Below are 19,413 nucleotides of genomic sequence, written 5' to 3'. Positions count from 1 at the left end.
GGCAGCTCATACACTTTACACTCAGCAATGCTTCTTCCAAATGCTCAGCATCCTGTTTATAAAGCTATTTTAGTCACATTTCTGAAAAACTTAGTGTTTACTAAAACTGTTCTAAGGTACTTTCTCAAGTAAACAAAGTTAATTTCTAGGCTGTGGTTGTTATAAACCAGTTTTCTCGTATAGGGTCAGGTGCATAGGACACTGCAGTCACGTGGACTTGGGTCAGCCTATTCTGTGGTATGTTCTTGAGCAGGGCTTGACCATGTTTCCTGTCCTTGTATAGTTCATAAGCCGAGAATTATTTCTGTTTTCGTTCTTTGCTGTTTGTTTGTTTTTGTTTTTTGTTTTTTCGAGACAGTTTTTCTGTATAGGGTTGTCCTGGAACTCACTCTGTAGACCAGGCTGGCCTTGGACTCAGAAATCTGCCTGCCTCTTGTTTGTTTTTCGAGATAGTGTTTCGTTGTTGTTGTTGTTGTTGTTTTTGTATAGTCCTGACTGCCTAGAACTCACTCTGTAGACCAAGCTGTCTCTTCCTGCCTCGGCCTCCTGAATGCTGGGATAAAAGCATGTACCTCCCAGCTGAGAATGCTTTTTACATTTTTATATGTTTAAAAATGAGAAGAAAACTGCAATGAAGCTGATGTGGGCCTTTCTTGAATTAAAAAACTGGTATTAAATGAGAATGCATGACTTTTTAAATTCAATTCTAAGTTGGTTCCCCGTTTATGTTTGAATTGTGTTAAGAAAAGGATGGATTGACCCCAGATCAAGATACTGATTGAAACTCAACCAAAATAGCTTTTATGTTCTAGACAGAGTTATGTCAGAATAAGACATGCTGTCATGGAACTCCTGGTGAGCTGAGGATGTGGGTGCTGCTACTGCTTTCAGACTGTCGGTACAGGGGCGCATCCCCACACACATCCCAGAGTAAAATCCCAGAGTGGAATGAGGCAGAAATGGTACAGAGTTTCAGTGTCGTAAAAGAAGATGCTAATAGGAATATTTAACTCAATTCTAGTATAACATGCTCAGTAATCATTCCCTCTCCTTGGGGACTTGCCATGGAGCTCTACCTGCCCTAGAACTTATATAAACAGGCCAGATTTATTCTTGGCTATTTTCCTGACTTTATGTCCTGAGTGCTGAGATTATAGTCATGAGCCATCAGGCTAGTCTTAAAAGTAATATTTCTATTTCTATGTAATATGGCAATTAAGCAGTAAATGTGTTCAACTGTAATGTGAAATAATCTATCAGGATGATTGGGTGTTTGCCACACAATTTTAAAAAGAAAATTAAATTTTTATTTATTTTACTTTATCATTATCATTTTTGTTTTCTTTTTTACTTTTTTTTTTTTAATGTATGAATGCTCTCTCTGCATATACACCTGCATGCCAGAAGAGGGCATCAGATCCCTTCACAGATTGTCATGATCCACCATGTAGTTGCTGGGAATTGAACTCAGGACCTCTGGAAGAACAGCAGCAGCCAGTGATCTTCACCACTGAACCATCTCACCAATCCGTCCACACAACTTTTATATTAATAGAGACATCAACAACAGTAGATCTGTAGCTGTCCTTGGCCTGTGCGACTGCAGCTGCCCTCAACCTGGTTTGGTGTACCTACAGCAACATCTGGCCAAGGAAGGAAGCTTCTGGGATTCCCACTTCGCCTCAGCTACTTTTGTCCTCAGATTTAGCTTTGCATCATAATTATCCATGTGTCCAGCATTTGGTGGCTCCTTTTTGCCTATGGATAACAGTGTTACGAGTTTTGGCACACTGGTTTGATTTACACCACCTTCTCAACTTTCCTGCAAATTGTTAAACTAAACTAGTTGGCTTACGTCTAACAATACATATTTCTCACTTGTAACAGCTAAATCTTGAAAAGATGAAAATCACTCTCTAAGGGATATAAATAAAGCTTTAATAGCTAATCCTTGGGTGGTAACATTTTTATATCATTGATGGTAGAAAGAATCAGTTTGACTTTTTAATCAGCAGCAGCAGCAGCAGCGATGCCAGTGTCCATATCTGTGTGCAGTCACTTAGGACAACCAGCCAGAGAAACATGGCTCAACAGTTAGGACTCTTTGGCTCTCTGGTTTTATGGAAACTTAGTGCTTCTGACGACCATGTTGTCTGTGAAATGGAAACTAGAATATGAGACTCAATAGAAGTAATAGATGTCTAGGCTGTGCAGCATGGGCTGGATTGAAGACAGCCACAGACCACAGGCTAGCAGTGTGGGCCCAGTAGGTGCCATTGCAATGAGCAAGTATGTAGTTGCAGAGATGGGAGAGACAGAGAAGGTAAGAAGTTTGTGACTATGAAGAGAGAACTGGAGACAGGCTGGCGGTGAGGAACAGCCTGATGTGAGAGAGGCCTGCATTGCCATCTGAGACCATGGTGATGTCTCATGCCTGTGCTGCTGCTCAGGGTCATGTCTGGACTCACCAAAGACCATGCCTCCGGAGGTGGTGTTGATTTGCTACCACACAGTGGCGCCCTGCCCACATGGGAGAGCTGATCCTGCCCCTGCCCCTTACCTAGGCAGCCTGGGAGAGCTGGCTCTGGAGAGCTGGCCCCACTGATCACTGAAGAGCTGGCTCTGAGCCTTGCCTGGCCAGCCAGAGAGTTAGCTCTGGTGGTGGTGTGTGGGAGAACTAGCAGTCTGATCCATTTAACTACCACCTAGGCCCAGATTCAGGGCCGGTCCTACAGACCCACAGCTTCAGGATCTCCATGACACAGGGCAACAGCAGGCTATCCGAGAGGAGTCCTGGTGAAACTAAGTTCAATCAAAATATGTTCTGTAGCTAGGCAGCTAGCTTTGTCTAGTTATCTACCAAGTTCAAATATATTGCTTTTTCTTTTATCTTTATAGTCTATTGCATCTGCAGACATGGATTTCAACCAGTTAGAGGCATTCCTGACTGCTCAAACCAAAAAGCAAGGTGGCATCACCAGTGAGCAAGCTGCAGTCATCTCCAAGTTTTGGAAGAGCCACAAGATAAAAATCCGAGAGAGTCTCATGAAGCAGAGCCGCTGGGACAACGGCCTTCGGGGCCTGAGCTGGAGAGTCGATGGCAAGTCTCAGTCACGGCACTCAACTCAGATACACAGCCCTGTTGCCATAATAGAGCTGGAATTTGGAAAAAATGGACAGGTGAGTCCAGCTTCAATTTCCCTTTGTAAATTGTGTATTTTCATACACTTATTTTACTTTTATTTAACAGAGTTTGCTGAGGTAACCCTAAAATCACTTTTAGAGGTAGAATCATGTGAACATTTTGATGTTTTCAGTTATATACAGAGTTTAAAAAAGCAGCTACATGTCTTTGCAGTTGTCTCAAAAGGGCAGAGTCGGACAGTTTTGACTGCAGTCTCCCAGGCAATGATAGAGACACAAAGAGCAGGAGCCAAGGTTAGTGGGTGCACACCAAACCTTTCCTATCCTGTTATTTGTGTAGTCAATCCAGTATGGGAGGTGATAAGTCCTAATCTCTTAACCATATCGATGCATTGTTCCTAAAGACCATGTGTGCCATCTCTGGCCTCAAGCTCACAAATCATTTTCAACTGGATCTTGATTATTCACGAGCCAGTGCTGCTCACCTCTGGAGTCGCTAATCACATAACAGGTGGTTTTAGTGTCTATGCAGATTCTCTTAAAGCTATCCAGCTCCTGCTCCAGCTCCTGCTAAATCAGACTTCAGGTGGCCTGGCTTATGGTTTTTTGAGTGGGGAAGAGGGGAAACAAACTGGTAATTAGAGACTATCCAGACCACTGAGTTATCACATTTATTTTTGAAAAATAATCAAATAAGGGCTTTCATTATATCCTGCACTAGAAATGTATTTTCCTTCTCAATGGTAAGCACAGTCCCTTTAGCTGGCTGGTTTCTTCACACATGCTGTTCTTTAGGTTTTTTTTGTTTCTTTTCCAATGTAATTCCATTTGATTTTAATTAAAGGTGCTTTGTTAATTAAGAAAATTAGAATCCCTTTTACTCATTTAGTTTAGAATAGTGTTAATTGTAGCAATGGGCTTGGGCTTATTTAATTGTGAAGTCTAGTCAGTCAATTGTGCTCTCTATAGAAATGTGCCTGTGCTTCCCCCAGGACAAAGGAAACAAAGTGTGCTGAGAAAAAAAGTCAAGAGAGGAGTAGCAGGTGGACTCGGAGCTTTTCTGGTCCGTGCATAGGCCATCTACTTTTTATTCTGGCAATAGTGAGTGCACACATGTGTCTGTCTCTGAGAAGACTGCCCTTAGGACACCATGTCCCTGCACATACCCAACACCTACGCTCAGCTCCTTTTCATGAAGTTGTGTAGCATTTGCATGTGACTTACATATATCCTCCTTTATTTTACATAATTCTAGATTACTTATACTTCCTAAAACAATGTAAACTCTATGTCAATTATTATTATGCTGAATAATGACAAAATAAAGTCAGTACATGGTAGATACAGATATTTTATGTGAGTATTTTTATGTTGTGGTTGGTCAAATCTTGAGATGTGGAGCCTGCCAGGAATCTACTGTATTTCATGTTGTCTTTAAGTACTTAATATGTGCCCGGGATATGAGAACATACAGGGAAATGTTGCTTTGGTAATGTGAACAATTTGGTTGTGCTACAATACATTGTATTTTAGAAAATAACTTTCTCAGGCTGGGCATGATGGCGCATGCCTTTAATCCCAGCACTTGGGAGGCAGAGGCAGGCGAATTTCTGAGTTTGAGGCCAGCCTGGTCTACAAAGTGAGTTCCAGGACAGCCAGGGCTATACAGAGAAACCCTGTTTAAAAAAAAAAAAAAGAAAAGAAAAGAAAAGAACTTTCTCAAGCACAGCGCTTTTCTTGTTTCTGTGTAACCAGTTCCCTATATAGCAACAGATGACCCTTTTGTTCTTGTTGGGGACTGTGTAAAAGAAAGCATTGGCTGGAGGAGCCCTCTGCTTTGTGTTTGGTTGTCACCCTTCCCCACAGTGTGGCACTGGGCACACTTCTCAACAAAAGTCTCCTTGCCTTTCTCAGCAGCATCCATTTGTTTTGTTTTTGCTTTTGGTTTCCAAGACAGGGTTTCTGTGTAGCCCTGGCTGTCCTAAAACTTACTCTGTAGACCTCAGACTGAGAGATCTGCCTGTCTCTGCCTCCTGAGTGCTGGGATTTAAAGGTGTGAGCCACCACCACCTGGCTATTTTGTTGATTTTTATAATGTTTGCTGTTTTCCTCATATTTGCTTGCTTTCTGCTTCAGTATAGTTCCTTGTTCCCTGTGTCTCATGAATGTTATTTTTTCTTCTTCTTCTTTGATGTGTAGCATTCCTTCCAGTAGCTTCTGTACTGCTGGATTAGTGGTAATACATTCCTTTAGCTTGTGTTTATCATGGAAACTTTTTCCCCCTCTCCAATTGTGAAGAATAGTTCTGCTGGACATAGTAATTTCGGTTGGCCATTGGTTTTCAGCAATTGAAATGGACCACTCCTTTCTCCTGGCCTTTAGATTTTTTAGTGAGGAAATCTGCTGTTATTCTGATGGATTTGCCTTTCTATGTGATTTGATATTTTCCCTTATGATTCTCAATACTTTTTTTCATAAATATGATACTGAACTGTAGCACACATGGTATTTTCTGTTTGGCTTGGTTTCTGAATACTTCCTGTGTCTGGGTAGCCATCTCTTCCCCATATTTGGGAAATGTCTCCTGTAATTTTATCAAATATATTTTCTGTACCTCTAAGTTAAATAACTTCTCCCTCTCTTCTGTCTTTGTCATTTCTGCTTCTGTGATGTCAGGAACTGAACCCAGGACATACACACTGGGAAAGCTCTCAGCCACTCAGCCATGCACTGGCCTTCCCTTCTTTTGTCCTTTGTGTTTTTGAGATAGAATTTCAGAAAGCTACCTAGGCTTGCTTTAACCTTCTGTAAGCTCAGATAGGCCTTGAACTGATGGTCCCCTCCCTCTGCTTCCCAAGCAGCTGGTGTTATAGGCTAATTCGATATGCCAATATGATGTACAGTATAAGCCAATTAAAAACAGTCACCTCTTCAGTTAGAATAACTTTTGAAGGAGCAAAATGTAGTATGGTGTGTACATGTAGTTTCTTTTTTGGGAACAGGTGTGAGACCTGTCTCTGTGCAGTCCTCAGGCCCAATGATACTCCCTGTGAATTTCCAGAGTGACCTGAAAATATATTTGATAAAATTACAGAAGAGAGGGATGCTTGCCTCTGGTTTCACTGCTGCTGACTTAGCAGGGATCTTTTAGGTCTCTTAGGCTTCTTAGGGCTGGAGAGAAAGATCAGTGGTTAAGGGCACTGCCTGCTCTTCCAGAGGACCCAGGTTTGATTTCCAGTCCCTAGATGGTGGCTCACAACTGTTGGTAACTCCAGTTCTAGGTGATTCAATACCCTCTTCTTGCCTTGGAGAGCACCAGGCACACGTGGTACACAGATGTATATGAAGGCAGAATACCCATACACATAAAATACAAATGAAAAATAGTGGCATTTCAGCTGTACATGCCTATAATTCCATCCTCGGAGAGGCAGAGCCTCAGTTCTCCTGTATTCTCCCACTGGCTTCCTTTCCTGGAGAGTGAGCTTCATCGGAGTGGTTTGCTTTATGCTGTGGGCAGACCAGGCTTCAAGAGTAGGAGCTGACTAGACGTTTGCATCGGATTTTTTTTTTTTTTCTGATAACTTCTGCTTTCTGATCCAGAGCACACACTTACAAAATGGAGTCAGTACAGACAGAATCAGTTCTTGGAGCATTTACCACGCTCATCACTTTGGGTGGTGACTTAGGAAAGGTTCCTGCAGTCGCTGGTTCTTTTTCATCACATCGTACATGTTCTTTCTCCCTTTTCCCACCCTCAGGCAGGTAGGTGGGCAGGAGAGCCAACACAAGCAGAACTGGGGTGCTAGAATCCTCGGTGCCTTTGCATATCAGGCTTTCCCGAGGGGCCCTGAGGCTCACAGCTGCTGGACTCTGCCTCAGACTCTGCTCAAGGCTGCTCTGAGTCTTGAGTAGCAGGAAGGCACCAACCTCAGGAAGGTCTTGGGGACAAAACTTAGAGATTGAGGTACAGCCTTGTGTCACAGTGTGCATGTAGAGATCAGAGGACACATTTCTGAAGTCAGTTCTCTTTTTCTACCACGTGGGTCCTGGGAATCAAACTCAGATCATCAGACTTGGCAGCAAACCCCGCTTACAGGTCTGGGATGAAGTATTTGAACTTAAATCTGTTAGAGGCACTACTTTACTTTTCTTGTATTCTGCTGAAAGTGAAGCTAGACATAAGACCTTTTTCAATTAAACAGAATGCCTACAAGATTGGTAGTGTTATGACTATCCCAATGAATTTTATAACATTATGATTATAACCTACAGTTAAATATACTATACAGTGCACTTTGTTGTGCTTTTGTTGTGTTTCATTTGCAGTACTGGAGTTAAGTCCCAAATCTCCCAAATGCTAGGCAAGTTCACAACTAGTGATTGACAGCCATGGTCCCTGTATTCACAGTTGTGTCCCATGGAAACAGATATTTTGCATTGGTTCAATCAAGAAGAACTTCTGGGGTGCTGGAGAGATGGCTCTGCAGTTAAGAGCACTGACTGCTCTTCCAGAGGTCGAGTTCAGTTCCCAGCAAACACATGATGGCTCACAACCATCTGTAATGGAGTAAGATGCCCTCTTCTGGTGTGTCTGAAGACAGCGACAGTGTACTCATATGCATAAAATAAGTAAATCTTAAAAAAAAAATTAAAAGAAAAAAAAAAAAGAAAATCAGAGCTGAGATGTTTCCCTTTCCTGTGTTGTCTCATTAAGAGAGCTCTCTGAGCTCCTGTGAGCACTGTTGCTATGTAATCAGTACAAATAGACTGTGTGCCACAATAAGGTTCTTCTCCAGCTTGCACATCAGAAGAGTCACAGATTTCATTAGAGATGGTTGAGAGCCACCACGTGGTTGCTGGGGATTGAACTTAGGACCTCTAGAAAAGCAGTTACCACTCTTAACCTCCAAGCCATCTCTCTACCCCCTCCCATATATTTCACTTCTCTAAGTTTTATTTATTTATTTATTTTTTGAGTACACGAAGTATGTGCAGTACTTTATGCTGAGCATACAGTAGAAGAGACTCAGAATATGCCTGCAATGCATTGCTATGTAAGTGACCTGTGGTGGAGGAGGACTCTCAGGTCTCAGTCTGTTAGTTTAAAAGAACCAGAGTGTGTACTGGTTAGTTTTGTGTCAACTTGACACAGCTGGAGTTATCACCGAGAAAGGAGCTTCAGTTGAGGAAATGCCTCCATGAGATCCAACTGTAAGGCATTTTCTCAATTAGTGATCAAGGGGGAAAGGCCCCTTATGGGTGGTGCCATCTCTGGGCTGTTAGTCTTGGTTCTGTAAGAGAGCAGGCTGAGCAAGCCAGGGGAAGCAAGCCAGTAAGGAACATCCCTCCATGGCCTCTGCATCAGCTCCTGCTTCCTGACCTGTTTGAGTTCCAGTCCTGACTTCCTTGGTGATGAACAGCAGCATGGAAGTGTAAGCCAAATAAACCCTTTCCTCCCCCACTTGCTTCTTGTCATGATGTTTGTGCAGGAATAGAAACCCTGACTAAGACAGAGTGTATGGACACTATGTAACTACCTGAATAGAATGCTTTCTTAGTATAAAGGTGTAGACTTTTCTCCAGTGTCGACTTTGGTAAATATGGAAGCTCTTCATATTCATATTTTCATTTCATATTCAGTTAGCTGCACAAATTAAACTTTACTGCTGTGATTGTCTGGTAGAGCTTTGCATTATAAGTTGATAATGTTTAGCACTGTATTTAAATCCTGCTTTATATATGTTACTTTATTGTCGTAACAACAGTGTTGTAAGGTAGACCTTAGGATTTTTTTTACTACATGAAGAAGATAAAATATTTACTTGTTCTGTAGATCACATAAGTAATTCTTTACTCAAGTTAGAAGACAACAAATGTTTCAATTTACTGTGTTTTTCTGAAGGTCCCATTGTCTTAAAGTATTGTCTGTTACCACTTCAAGATAAACATGTGGGAACAAAAGCTAATTCAGTGGATAGGTTGTATGTGGTAGTGGAAAGAAGTGGAGGGAGATGGAGAGATGGCTCCGCAGTTGCGTCCTTGCTGTTCTTGCACAGGAACCATGTCAGTTCCAGCACGTAGGTATAACTCCAGCTCCAGGGGCTCCGACGCCCTCTGCTGGCTCTGTGGGCTCCTGTACATACTCAGGCACAGACATAGATACAGAAAGAAAAATAGAAAGACGTTGTTGTTTTTGTTCTTTTTGAGACAGGGTTTCTCTGTTTAGCCCTGTGTTGTCCTGGAACTTGCTCTGTACACTAGGGTGGATTCAGACTTTTCATAGGTCTGCCTGCTTCTGCCTTCTGAGTGCTTGGATCAAAGGCATGTGCTACCACACCTGGACAAGTAATTTCTTTAAAGTAGAGCTGATAATGGCGTCTCTGGGGCTGATGTATGGCCATTGTTTGTAGCAGAGTCTTCTTAGTTAAACTTTGAACCAATTCTAAGTTTTCCTAATGTTCTTTGAAGACACATTCTATAGGGTTTTGAATGCAGATCATAAATTAGCTCCACCAGACTTCAGATCTCATTACGGATGATTGTGAGCCACCATGAGGTTGCTGGGATTTGAACTCGGAACCTTCGGAAGAGCAGTCAGTGCTCTTACTCACTGAGCCATCTCACCAGCCCTCCACCAGACTTTTGAATTTAAAGTCTACTTGTAAATTACTTTGAGATTGGCTTCCATTTGTCACCTGGATTAATAAACTCAGTCTCCTGGTGGTTTCTGTTTCAATCCTGGAAAGTCTGATGTAAGATTTTTAGAATAATCCTTTATTTTTCAGAGTTGTCTATGAGATAGTGGTGGACAGGAAGTCTGTGCTGTGCACGGCATTGGAGTCCATTTGCCTGTGTGTAAATCCGAATTTGTCTGTTTGTCCTCGTCTGATGCTGGCCCATTAGCATCAGTGCTGGCCTACATTTGCATTTCAAGAATAAACTTACTTTAGCCAGCTGTGTTCCCAGTCTAATGTTTCAGAGCACTGGCTTGGTAGAAGTGTCCTAGTCACTGTTCTACAGCTGTGAAGAAACACCATGACTGTGTCTATTGTTGTCATAGCTGGAAGCATGGGAGCACACAGGCAGTCTTGGTGCTACATCCAGATCCACTGGCCACTGGGAGAACCACTGACCTCCAGTGACACACTCCCTCTAGCAAGGCCACACCTCCTAATCCCTTTCAATGCTGCCACGCCCTGATGACTAAACTTTCAAAAGTAGGAGCTTGTGGTGGCTGTTCTTATTCAAACTACCACTCCCTTCCCCCATTAATTAGAGTAATTCTTATGCTGCCTTCCATACACCAGATGAAGACTGGGATCTATAGTTAATTTTGGAAACAAATGGGTTAGATAGAAATTTAAAGTCAGAGTTGTAAATGAGATGGTAGTGTTGTCACCCCTACCATGCAGTGCCTAAGAGCCCTTTAGTAACTGCCCTCATTTGGCCTATAACTTGTATTTCCATCATCAACTATGAAAGCCTTAAATACAGTAGCTGTGGAAGTAGTCATTTTGTTGATCTTTCACCTTGTTTATGCTTGGATTGGAATTTCATGGATTTCCTTTGGGAAATAAGTCAGGAGGATAGCCATGTATGTATGTATGTATTTATTTATTTATTTTCTTTTTTCTGAGACATGGTTTCTCTGTGTGGCCCTGGCTGTCCTGGAACTCACTCTGTAGACCAGGCTGGCCTCGAACTCAGAAATTCGCCTGCCTCTGCCTCCCGAGTGCAGTCATGTGCCACCACTGCCCAGCTGAGGATAACCTTTGATGAGGATATTGTTACACTTTGGACCAATGAGCTCTTCTTTAGGCAACTATTCCTATCTTGTGTATTTAAATTGTACAACTTGTAAACAAAATAACAAAGTTGGTGTTCAAAAATATAGAAGTAATTCTCAGAGCTTTAAAGAGCACAGCTGTGCTCTTCCTTTTCACTGGAGGGATATCATCAGAGTGGCCTTTCTTAGAGAGGTTGACTCCCTCAGTAGTGTGGTGTTTTGCAAAGCTTAGCTCTTCCTCCAGATAAGTACACGCTGGGATGTGATAGTTCATTTAAGTCAGTAGATTCCAGTACCTAACACAGTAGTTTTCAACCTACTGAGTCCTTTATAATACAGCTCCTCATGTTGTGGTTACCACCAACCATAAATTTATTTTACTGCTACTTTATAACTCTAATTTTGTTTGCTACTGTTATGAATTGTAATGTAAATATCTGTTTTTCAATGGTCTTAGGCAGTCCCCATGAAAGGGTCATTCAACCCCAAAAGTTCAGAACTGCCGAACTAACATATGATAAAATTCACCTTTAAATTTCCTTATTCATGATTACAGTGTATTTTAAATGAATCTGTTTATTCTCTGTGGATAAAATAAAATTTCCAGGTCTAATTTTTTATATTTGATTTTATTTTTAATTATATGTCCACATGTGTGTTTATGTGTGTAAATATGATTCAGAAAAGGGCATTGGATTTCCTGAAGCTGGAGTTAACAGGCAGTTGTGAGCAGTAGCCAACAACTGAGCTGTCTGTCTAGTGCCTCTCTAGCTTTCTTCAGAATGAAAAACACTTGTGGGTTTCTTTCTTGATACATTATATTTGTAGAGTTGACAGGTTCTGTTTTGTCAGGTTACATACTTAGAGAGTTTAAATGTTGTTTGCTGGTAGTGGGGTAATGATGCTGAAAACTGAAAACAGCCCTTGCCGTGGGTGCTATGATGCAGGGTACGTTGGTTACTAGAGGCCCTACCTCCAATGGTGTCCATAGGAAGTGGAAACAGTTCTTTCCAAGGCCAAGTGTTTCTCCAAACCGATTTTTTTTCTGAGACTATCAGGAAGCCTCCAGTTTTAAAGTAAGGTGTGAACTTTCAGAACTTCCATCTACTAAATGTGCATTGTTCTTTCAAAGACACTGACAGTGGCCTGTGAGTCAGAGCCTTTGGAAATGGCTGGTAAGCTGGTGATAATGGATAGCCTTGGGCAAAGAGAATATTTTTTTTTTGTTTTTGGTTGTTTGGTTTTTTTTTTTTTTTTTTTGAGACAGGGTTTCTCTGTAACCCTGGCTGTCCTGGAACTCACTCTGTAGACCAGGCTGGTCTACAACTCAGAAATCTGCCTGCTTCTGCCTCCTGAGTGCTGGGATTAAAGGCGTGCAAGAGAATAGTTTATATTTTGTCGAGCTAGAGATTAATAATTACCATTTGGAGAGATGGCTCAGTGGTTAAGAGCACTGGCTGCTCTTTCAGAGGGCCCAGGTTCAATTTCACATGGACGTTCACAACTGTAACTCCAGTTCCAGAGGATTTGACCCCCACACACAAACATACATGCCAACAAAACTCCAATGCATACAAAATAAATAAAGTCTTTAAAAAAAATAAAGAATTACAGTTCACTGAAGAAGCCGTTCTACTCTGTTATGGCAAGGTCTAGGGATGTCTCTTTTTAAATGGTTTGCAAGTTCATGTCCACATCTCATACTGTTTTATTAGCTCCCCACCCTTGTCTCCTCCCATTTTGAGACAAGGTCTCTCTTTGTAGCCCTGGATGTCCAGTTTCTATGTAGACCAGGATGGCTGTGAACTCACAGAGAGCTGCCTGCCCCTGCTTCCTGAGTGTTGGAATTAAAGGCACACGCCACAACTCCTGGTTTTCCTTTAATTTCTTTATATTTTTACTTCTTATAACATGTTTGGAATAATTTTTCAATGTCATTATAAAGAATTTTAAAATGTTTTGTATTTTTAGTAATGCTCCATATATGGAAAGTTTGCCCTGTTTTCTCTTTCTTCACTTCAAATTTTAATTAACTTTAATTTTACTTTTGGAAGATAGGTCTAACTAAATTTACTGATTAAATGTATGGCCATTGTGGAATAAGACAGACCCTGCTATAATTTCCTCTCCTTGCCCAGATGCAAGCACTTAGATTTCAGAATATGGCAAGGTTTGATGTACAGTGAACTTGGAATAAAGGTGGCAAATTGGAATAAAAGAATGTGAAAGAATAGTAATATTCTTCCTATGAGTGTCCTGGGACATGAAAGAAACCCCCAGTTCCTTTTCTCCTTCCTGTGTATTTTCTTGGTTGGTCTGGTTTTGTAATTTACCTTGTTAGACTACTTACCATAGCACCTCCTTTTCCTTTTTTATAAGGCCCAGAATATTTGTAATTGATTGTGTTTTTTTAAAAAGGTTTATTTTGTGTGTGTGTGTGTGTGTGTGTGTGTGTGTGTGCTCATGACTATGGAGACCAGCGGATCTCCCTTTAGCTGGAATTACAGGCAGTTGTGAGTTGCTAAATATGGTTGCTAGGAACCAAATTCAGGTCTTCTGCAAGAGTAGTATTTACTCTTAACTGATGAACCCATATTTGCTTGTTTAGTATCTGTCTTACATGAAATTAAAGGACATAAAAGCAGACACTATGCTATTTTGAATATCTCATTCCTTCTTGAATCATGGATGCTAATGACAGTATCAGACTTAGTGGTTGTTATGATCTTGAATGTTGCGCGGCTTCAGAAGGACTATAACAGGCCAAACACTTCCACGTGAGGTTTATTGGGAGAGAGAGGGGCAAGGTAGCAGCGGAAAGAGAAGGGGGAAGAGCGATAGAGAGAGGGAGCGGATATGGGGGAAGTGGGGACTGTTTATGCTCTCTTTTGATAGCATGCACAGTCCCTTCCCCCACCAAAGATGCTGGGATACGGGTAAAGGCTCTATGTAGGAACCAGCTTACCGCCTCCATGTCTAATGAGTTGTGTTAGCGTTTTTCTTCAGCAGAGGGACCCTACTCTCAGTTTGTCAGAGAACAACTCATAGTGCAGGCAACAGCCTGGGGTGTTTCGGAATTCCCTTGAGATCCATTCAGCAAATAAATGCTATTTTCTACAATGAAAGTTTGTAGCTCTTATCAGATTTTTTTTCTTCCATTTTAAAAAATTCTTTTGTAGCCGGGCGTGGTGGCACACGCCTTTAATCCCAACACTCGGGAGGTAGAGGCAGGTGGCTTTCTGAGTTTGAGGCCAGCCTGGTCTATAGAGTGAGTGAGTTCCAGTACAGTCAGGGCTACACAGAGAAACCCTGTCTCAAAAAAACAAACAAACAAACAAACAAACAAACAAAATCGTTTGTATAGACAAAGTCTTACATGTATCAGCCTGGCCTTGAACTCACTATACAGCCGGTCATGGTGAAGAATGTCTGACCTGCTCCATGGGCCTCTCCAGGAGTGCACAATCATGCCAGGGTTTTGTGATGCTGGGTATAGAGTCCAGCATGCATGTAGTACATGCTGGCAACACATGCACATAAAACACAGAATAATAAAATTATTTAAAAATTTTATAAAGGTAAAAAATAAACCTAATATTGGAGAAACTTTCAAAAGACATAAGAGAGAAACCTTTATTATGCATACCTGGCCCCTAGTTCAGCTGCTAGCTAGCACTCTATGCCGCTCATTTTGGTTATTTTATCAAAGAAAAGAGACCTCTCAAAACATTGTATACATTATACAATTTTATATTTACTTTTGTTGGGATGAGAAAGGGAAGAAAATATTTACTTTTTCTCACTTGCATATTATTATTTTCATTTAGCTTTGAAATAATTCACTCTAGCAAAGAACTTTTCACTCAGGAAGAGGCCCTTTGAGAGAGGTCAAGGACCTCTTATGAAGAGTTCACTTTGTAAGCTGGCTTATGTTGCGAGGCAGTGAACTTCATTTAAAACAACAGTGGCCTGGCCTGCACAGGAGCCGAGGTTCAATCTCAGGGCCTCAGAAAGAGAAGAGGAGACTCAGAGAAGAGAATAGTCTTTAAATTAGGAATGTCCTTGCAGATGCCTGACTGCTCTTCTGGAACTTGACCTAGTCAAGGAATGCACCATAGCTATTTGAATCCAGTGTCTTTTTCTTTTCTTTTTTTTTTTTTTTTTTTTTTTTTTTTGGTTTTTCGAGACAGGGTTTCTCTGTGTAGCCCTGGCTGTCCTGGAACTCACTTTGTAGACCAGGCTGGCCTCGAACTCAGAGATCCACCTGCCTCTGCCTCCCGAGTGCTGGGATTAAAGGCGTGCGCCACCACGCCTGGCTTCAGTGTCTTTTTCTTAAAGGAACATCCTCTCTTGGATGCTCAGTGGCAACTGTAAAGTTAAAGTGCAGGGATAACTTTTGTGAAAAAGTTACACAAAATCTGTGAGTTAATACTATCAGAAACCTAATTTTCTCTTTACATAATTCAGAAAGCCCCACCCCCTGTTACTTACCTGAGACAATAAACTTATAAAGAATGCTTATTTGGGCTTCCACTTTTAGAGGTTTGGGTCCGTGATCAGTTGGCACCATTGTCTGGGGACGAGGGTGGCACATTGTATTGGAAGTGTGTGGTGGAGCAGGACTGCTTACTTTATGGACAGGAGAGATGGGGAGAGTGAAGGAGAGGGGCAGGTAGGGAGGAAGGGAATAAGGCTACATAATGTCTTTCAGGGGCAAATGCCAGTGACCCAAAGGTTTCCATTGGGTTATATACCACAAATTTATACCACAGCTCAGCAGCACCAAGCTGAGGGTCAGGCTCATGCAAATCTAGGACCTTCTAGTCATAAGACTGCAACCTTTTTAGAAAAAATTACTTTAGTCTATGCTTTGACATGGTGCTTAAAAAAAAAAACTTTTGCTTTTCAGTGGGTACAAACAGCACCTGATAATTTACCAGTTTTGTGTTGTTGGGGATTGAACCCAGGCTTTTTTATATCTAGACATTGGTTCCATTTAGGCCTCTAGCAGTTGATTGAAAGGAGTACTGTAAGGAGATTCAAGATTGAATAGTGAGTACATGTGTGGGCGAGTGGGAGGGTGGGTGAGTGGGTGGGTGAGTAGGTGAGTGGGTGGGTGGGTGAGTGAGTTAGTGGGTGAGTGGGAGGGTGGGTGAGTGGCTGGGTGGGTAAGTGTATGGGCAGGTGAGTGGGAGGGTGAGTGAGTGGGTGGGTGAGTGGCTTGTGTGCTTAGTGCATGTAGAAGTCAGCAGAAAGCATCAGATTATCTGGAGCTAGAGCTACAAATGGTTGTAAGCTGCCATGTGGATGCTGGGAATTGAATCTAGGTTCTCTGGAAAGCAGCCATTGCTCTTAATCATTGAGCCAATCTTTCTAACCCCTGATTTAAAAAAAAAAAAAGTAATTTCCATACTATATTTTATTGTAAAAAAATTTCAAATACAGGAAATAGTTGTACTGTAACTAGTATATTTCTGGCATCTGTATGACTATTGTTGCTCAGTTTTGTTACTTTTTAATCACTATCTTCCCATCTGTCTATTTACCTGACAACATTTCTTACTGTTTTCTTATATTTTAAAACTAGTGTGCAGACACCATTACATTTCTCCTCTGAAATCTTTCCCTCTGCTATTGCTCTCTTTACCCCCATTTCATTTATTTATTTATTGAATGAATGATTGATTGATTGATTTCTTTTGTATTGCTGTAGGATTTTCCCATGGTAGGCAAGCACATTACTACTGGGTTGTATACCAGCCTGACATGTATTTTATATATTTTATGACCATATTTCTTTATGATTTTAAAGTTAAAATTTGTATATAATAAAGTCTTCAAATCTTTTTTGTTTGTTTTGTTTTTTAAGACAGAGTTTCACTATGAAACCCTGGCTGCCCAGGAACTCACTCTGTAGACTAGCCTGGCCTTGAACTCACAGAGATCCACCTACCTCTGCCTCCCGAGTACTGGGATTAAAGGCGTATGCACCACCATGCTCAGCTAAGTGCTCAAGTCTTAGTTAGATGTATCTTTTGGAAAATGGATATACTGGATATACCCTTACATTTACAAGATACAGAGCACTTCATACCTTAGAAATTTGCACAGCCTATTGTTTAGGGAAAAGCTTATCTCAGCATGTTTGAGTTTCAAGTATATTATATTTATCAGTATACTAGTATCTATTAAGAATGTATTCCATGACCCCCATCCTAAAACACGGATAATAACACACTATATGTATGCTTGTCTATACGTAAAAACCTATAATAAATTAGGGGACAGTAAGAGATCAATAACAACAATTATAAAACAGTTAAACAATGTACTATATTAAAATTGTCAACATTACTTTCTTACCTTTGGTCCATTGTTAGACAAAATAAGAGTTACTGAACAACTGCAATCCTGAAATGGTTGATTTAATAGCCAAGATGTAAGTGACTAATGTATATATAATATATACAGTATTATACATATTATATACGTGTATATATAATGAATATACTGATCAGAAGTGCAACTTCTGTCCCTGACAGAGGGGTGGGATGGCAGGAGATATCATATGCTACTCTGAAGAGAATATGAATTGTTAATTTCTGGAATTTTCAATATTTGGGAGTTGCAGGTAGCTGAAACTCCAGAAAACAAAACCAGATAAAGGAGGACTTTGTAGTTATCTGTTTGTGACATTACTGGGTATTCATTATAAGAACATACTGCAGCTCAGTAGTCCATTCTCTGGGTGGCTGACTGGACTGTACATTAGTGCGTGCATCATATAGTCAGCTGTAGTATACACGAATCCTGGCATGTTGGTGTACACCTATAAACCTAGTGCTTGGGAGGCAGAGACAGGCTCAAGAGCTTGAGACCAGGGCTAGCAAGATGGTCCAAGCAGTTTAAAGCACTGGCTCTTCTTGCTGAGGGCCCAGGTTTAAGTCTCAGCACCCCTGTGGCAGCTCACAACTATTAGGTTATAAATAGGGCTCCAGGGGACCTGATGCCCTCTCCTGACTTCTGCAATCACCAAGCAAACACATGGTGTGCATGCACATACATAGGCAAAACATTCTCACATATAAAATAAAAATAAAATAAATCTTTTTAAAAACAGTATTAAATATATCCAGGCTTCCCTCCCCACTTTTATTCCCCAAGTAATAAGATCTAACAACTATTTATGTGTAATATACATCGTCTTAGGTCTTGTAAGGAATCCAGGGACAGGCAGGAAAGTGGCTGACAGCATGTACTGTTCTTGCCCAGGACCTGATACCCAGTACCTGTATCAGGCTGCTTACAACTGCCTGTAACTACAGCTCCAGGGAGCTCTTGATTACTCAAGTGTCCATGGGCATCAACACTCACATATGTATTCTCTCGATCTCTCGCTCGCTCTCTTTCTTAACCCCCACCCCCCATTCTCTCTTTCTCTGTCTTAAAAAAAAATCTTTAAGGGCTGGAGAGATGGCTCAAGTGGTTAAGAGCACTGGCTGATCTTCCAGAGGTCCTGAGTTTAATTCGCAGCACCGACATGGTGTCTCACAGCCGTCTGTAACTGTGGTCCCATGCCCTCTTCTGAGGTGCAGGTGTACATGCAGATAAAACATCCATATACACAAAATAAACAAATCCTTTAAAACTCTAGAGATTATTTAAAACATCCTATACCAGAGGATGTGCATAGATTATATACAAGTACAGCGCTATTTTATGAGAGACTTGAAACATCTATGGATTTGGTGTCTAGGTACTCCGAACAAACGAACCTCCCATAGATACTAAGGAACAGCTTTGATAGATTTTATGGAGTTGTCAATTAGATTAAGTTGGTAAATAGATCCAGTCTATACTGAATCTGTAGTTCTTAAAGCTTTCCTTTGTGGGAGATAAGTTAAACATATATGGTCACCATTTCTTTGGTCAAATCTAAACACAGATAATCTTGGTGTTTACAATCCATTATCAGAAAGTAGAGTTAGATGCATCGTATTCTAGAGAGCTGGAGCATAGGTCTAGAGAGATCTAAACTATCATCAGTCCTTATACCAAAGTTTTTTTTGTAACTTCTAGGTCCATTTAACTTTTTTTTTGTTTTTTGTTTTTTGATACAGGGTTTCTCTGTATAGCCCTGGCTGTCCTGGAACTCACTTTGTAGATCAGGCTGGCCTCGAACCCAGAAATCCACCTGCCTCTGCCTCCCAAGTGCTGGGATTAAAGGCGTGCGCCACCGCGCCCGACCCCTGTTTAACTTTTTATTTTCATCTAAAACTCCAGAAATGTGCATGTTCATTGAACTGTAAGTTTTAGCAGCACTGTCATATGGCTTTATCTATAAACCTGCTAGTAGTATGGTGGACTTTTTTAAATGTTAGATTACATTAATGTTAAATTCCACTTGTTTTGTGGTGCTGGGAACTGTATTATTGAGCCTCTTGTGGCCTTTTTGTGTTAATGGTGAAACACCCTTGTGA

General features: G+C 41.1%; 1 protein-coding gene across 4 annotated transcripts in view; it reads left to right on the top strand.

The window, feature by feature from the left end:
* The window catches only part of Commd1 (COMM domain containing 1), an 84,812-nt gene that overhangs the window by 24,949 nt on the left and 40,450 nt on the right, over nt 1–19,413 (top strand). For 3 of the 4 annotated variants that reach the window (NM_144514.2, NM_001361661.1, XM_017314316.2), the window contains one exon: nt 2,899–3,180. In NM_144514.2, the coding sequence (NP_653097.2) occupies nt 2,899–3,180 (282 nt within the window). Of the gene's footprint in view, nt 1–2,898; nt 3,181–3,358; nt 3,439–19,413 lie in introns of all 4 variants that reach the window. The other variant, XM_006514563.4, reaches the window with a different exon arrangement.

The sequence above is a fragment of the Mus musculus genome, chromosome 11 (assembly GCF_000001635.26).
Source record: "Mus musculus strain C57BL/6J chromosome 11, GRCm38.p6 C57BL/6J".
Taxonomy (NCBI): domain Eukaryota; kingdom Metazoa; phylum Chordata; class Mammalia; order Rodentia; family Muridae; genus Mus; species Mus musculus.
The sequence above is the reverse complement of the archived record's forward strand: the minus strand, read 5'-3'. Positions and strand labels throughout refer to the sequence as shown.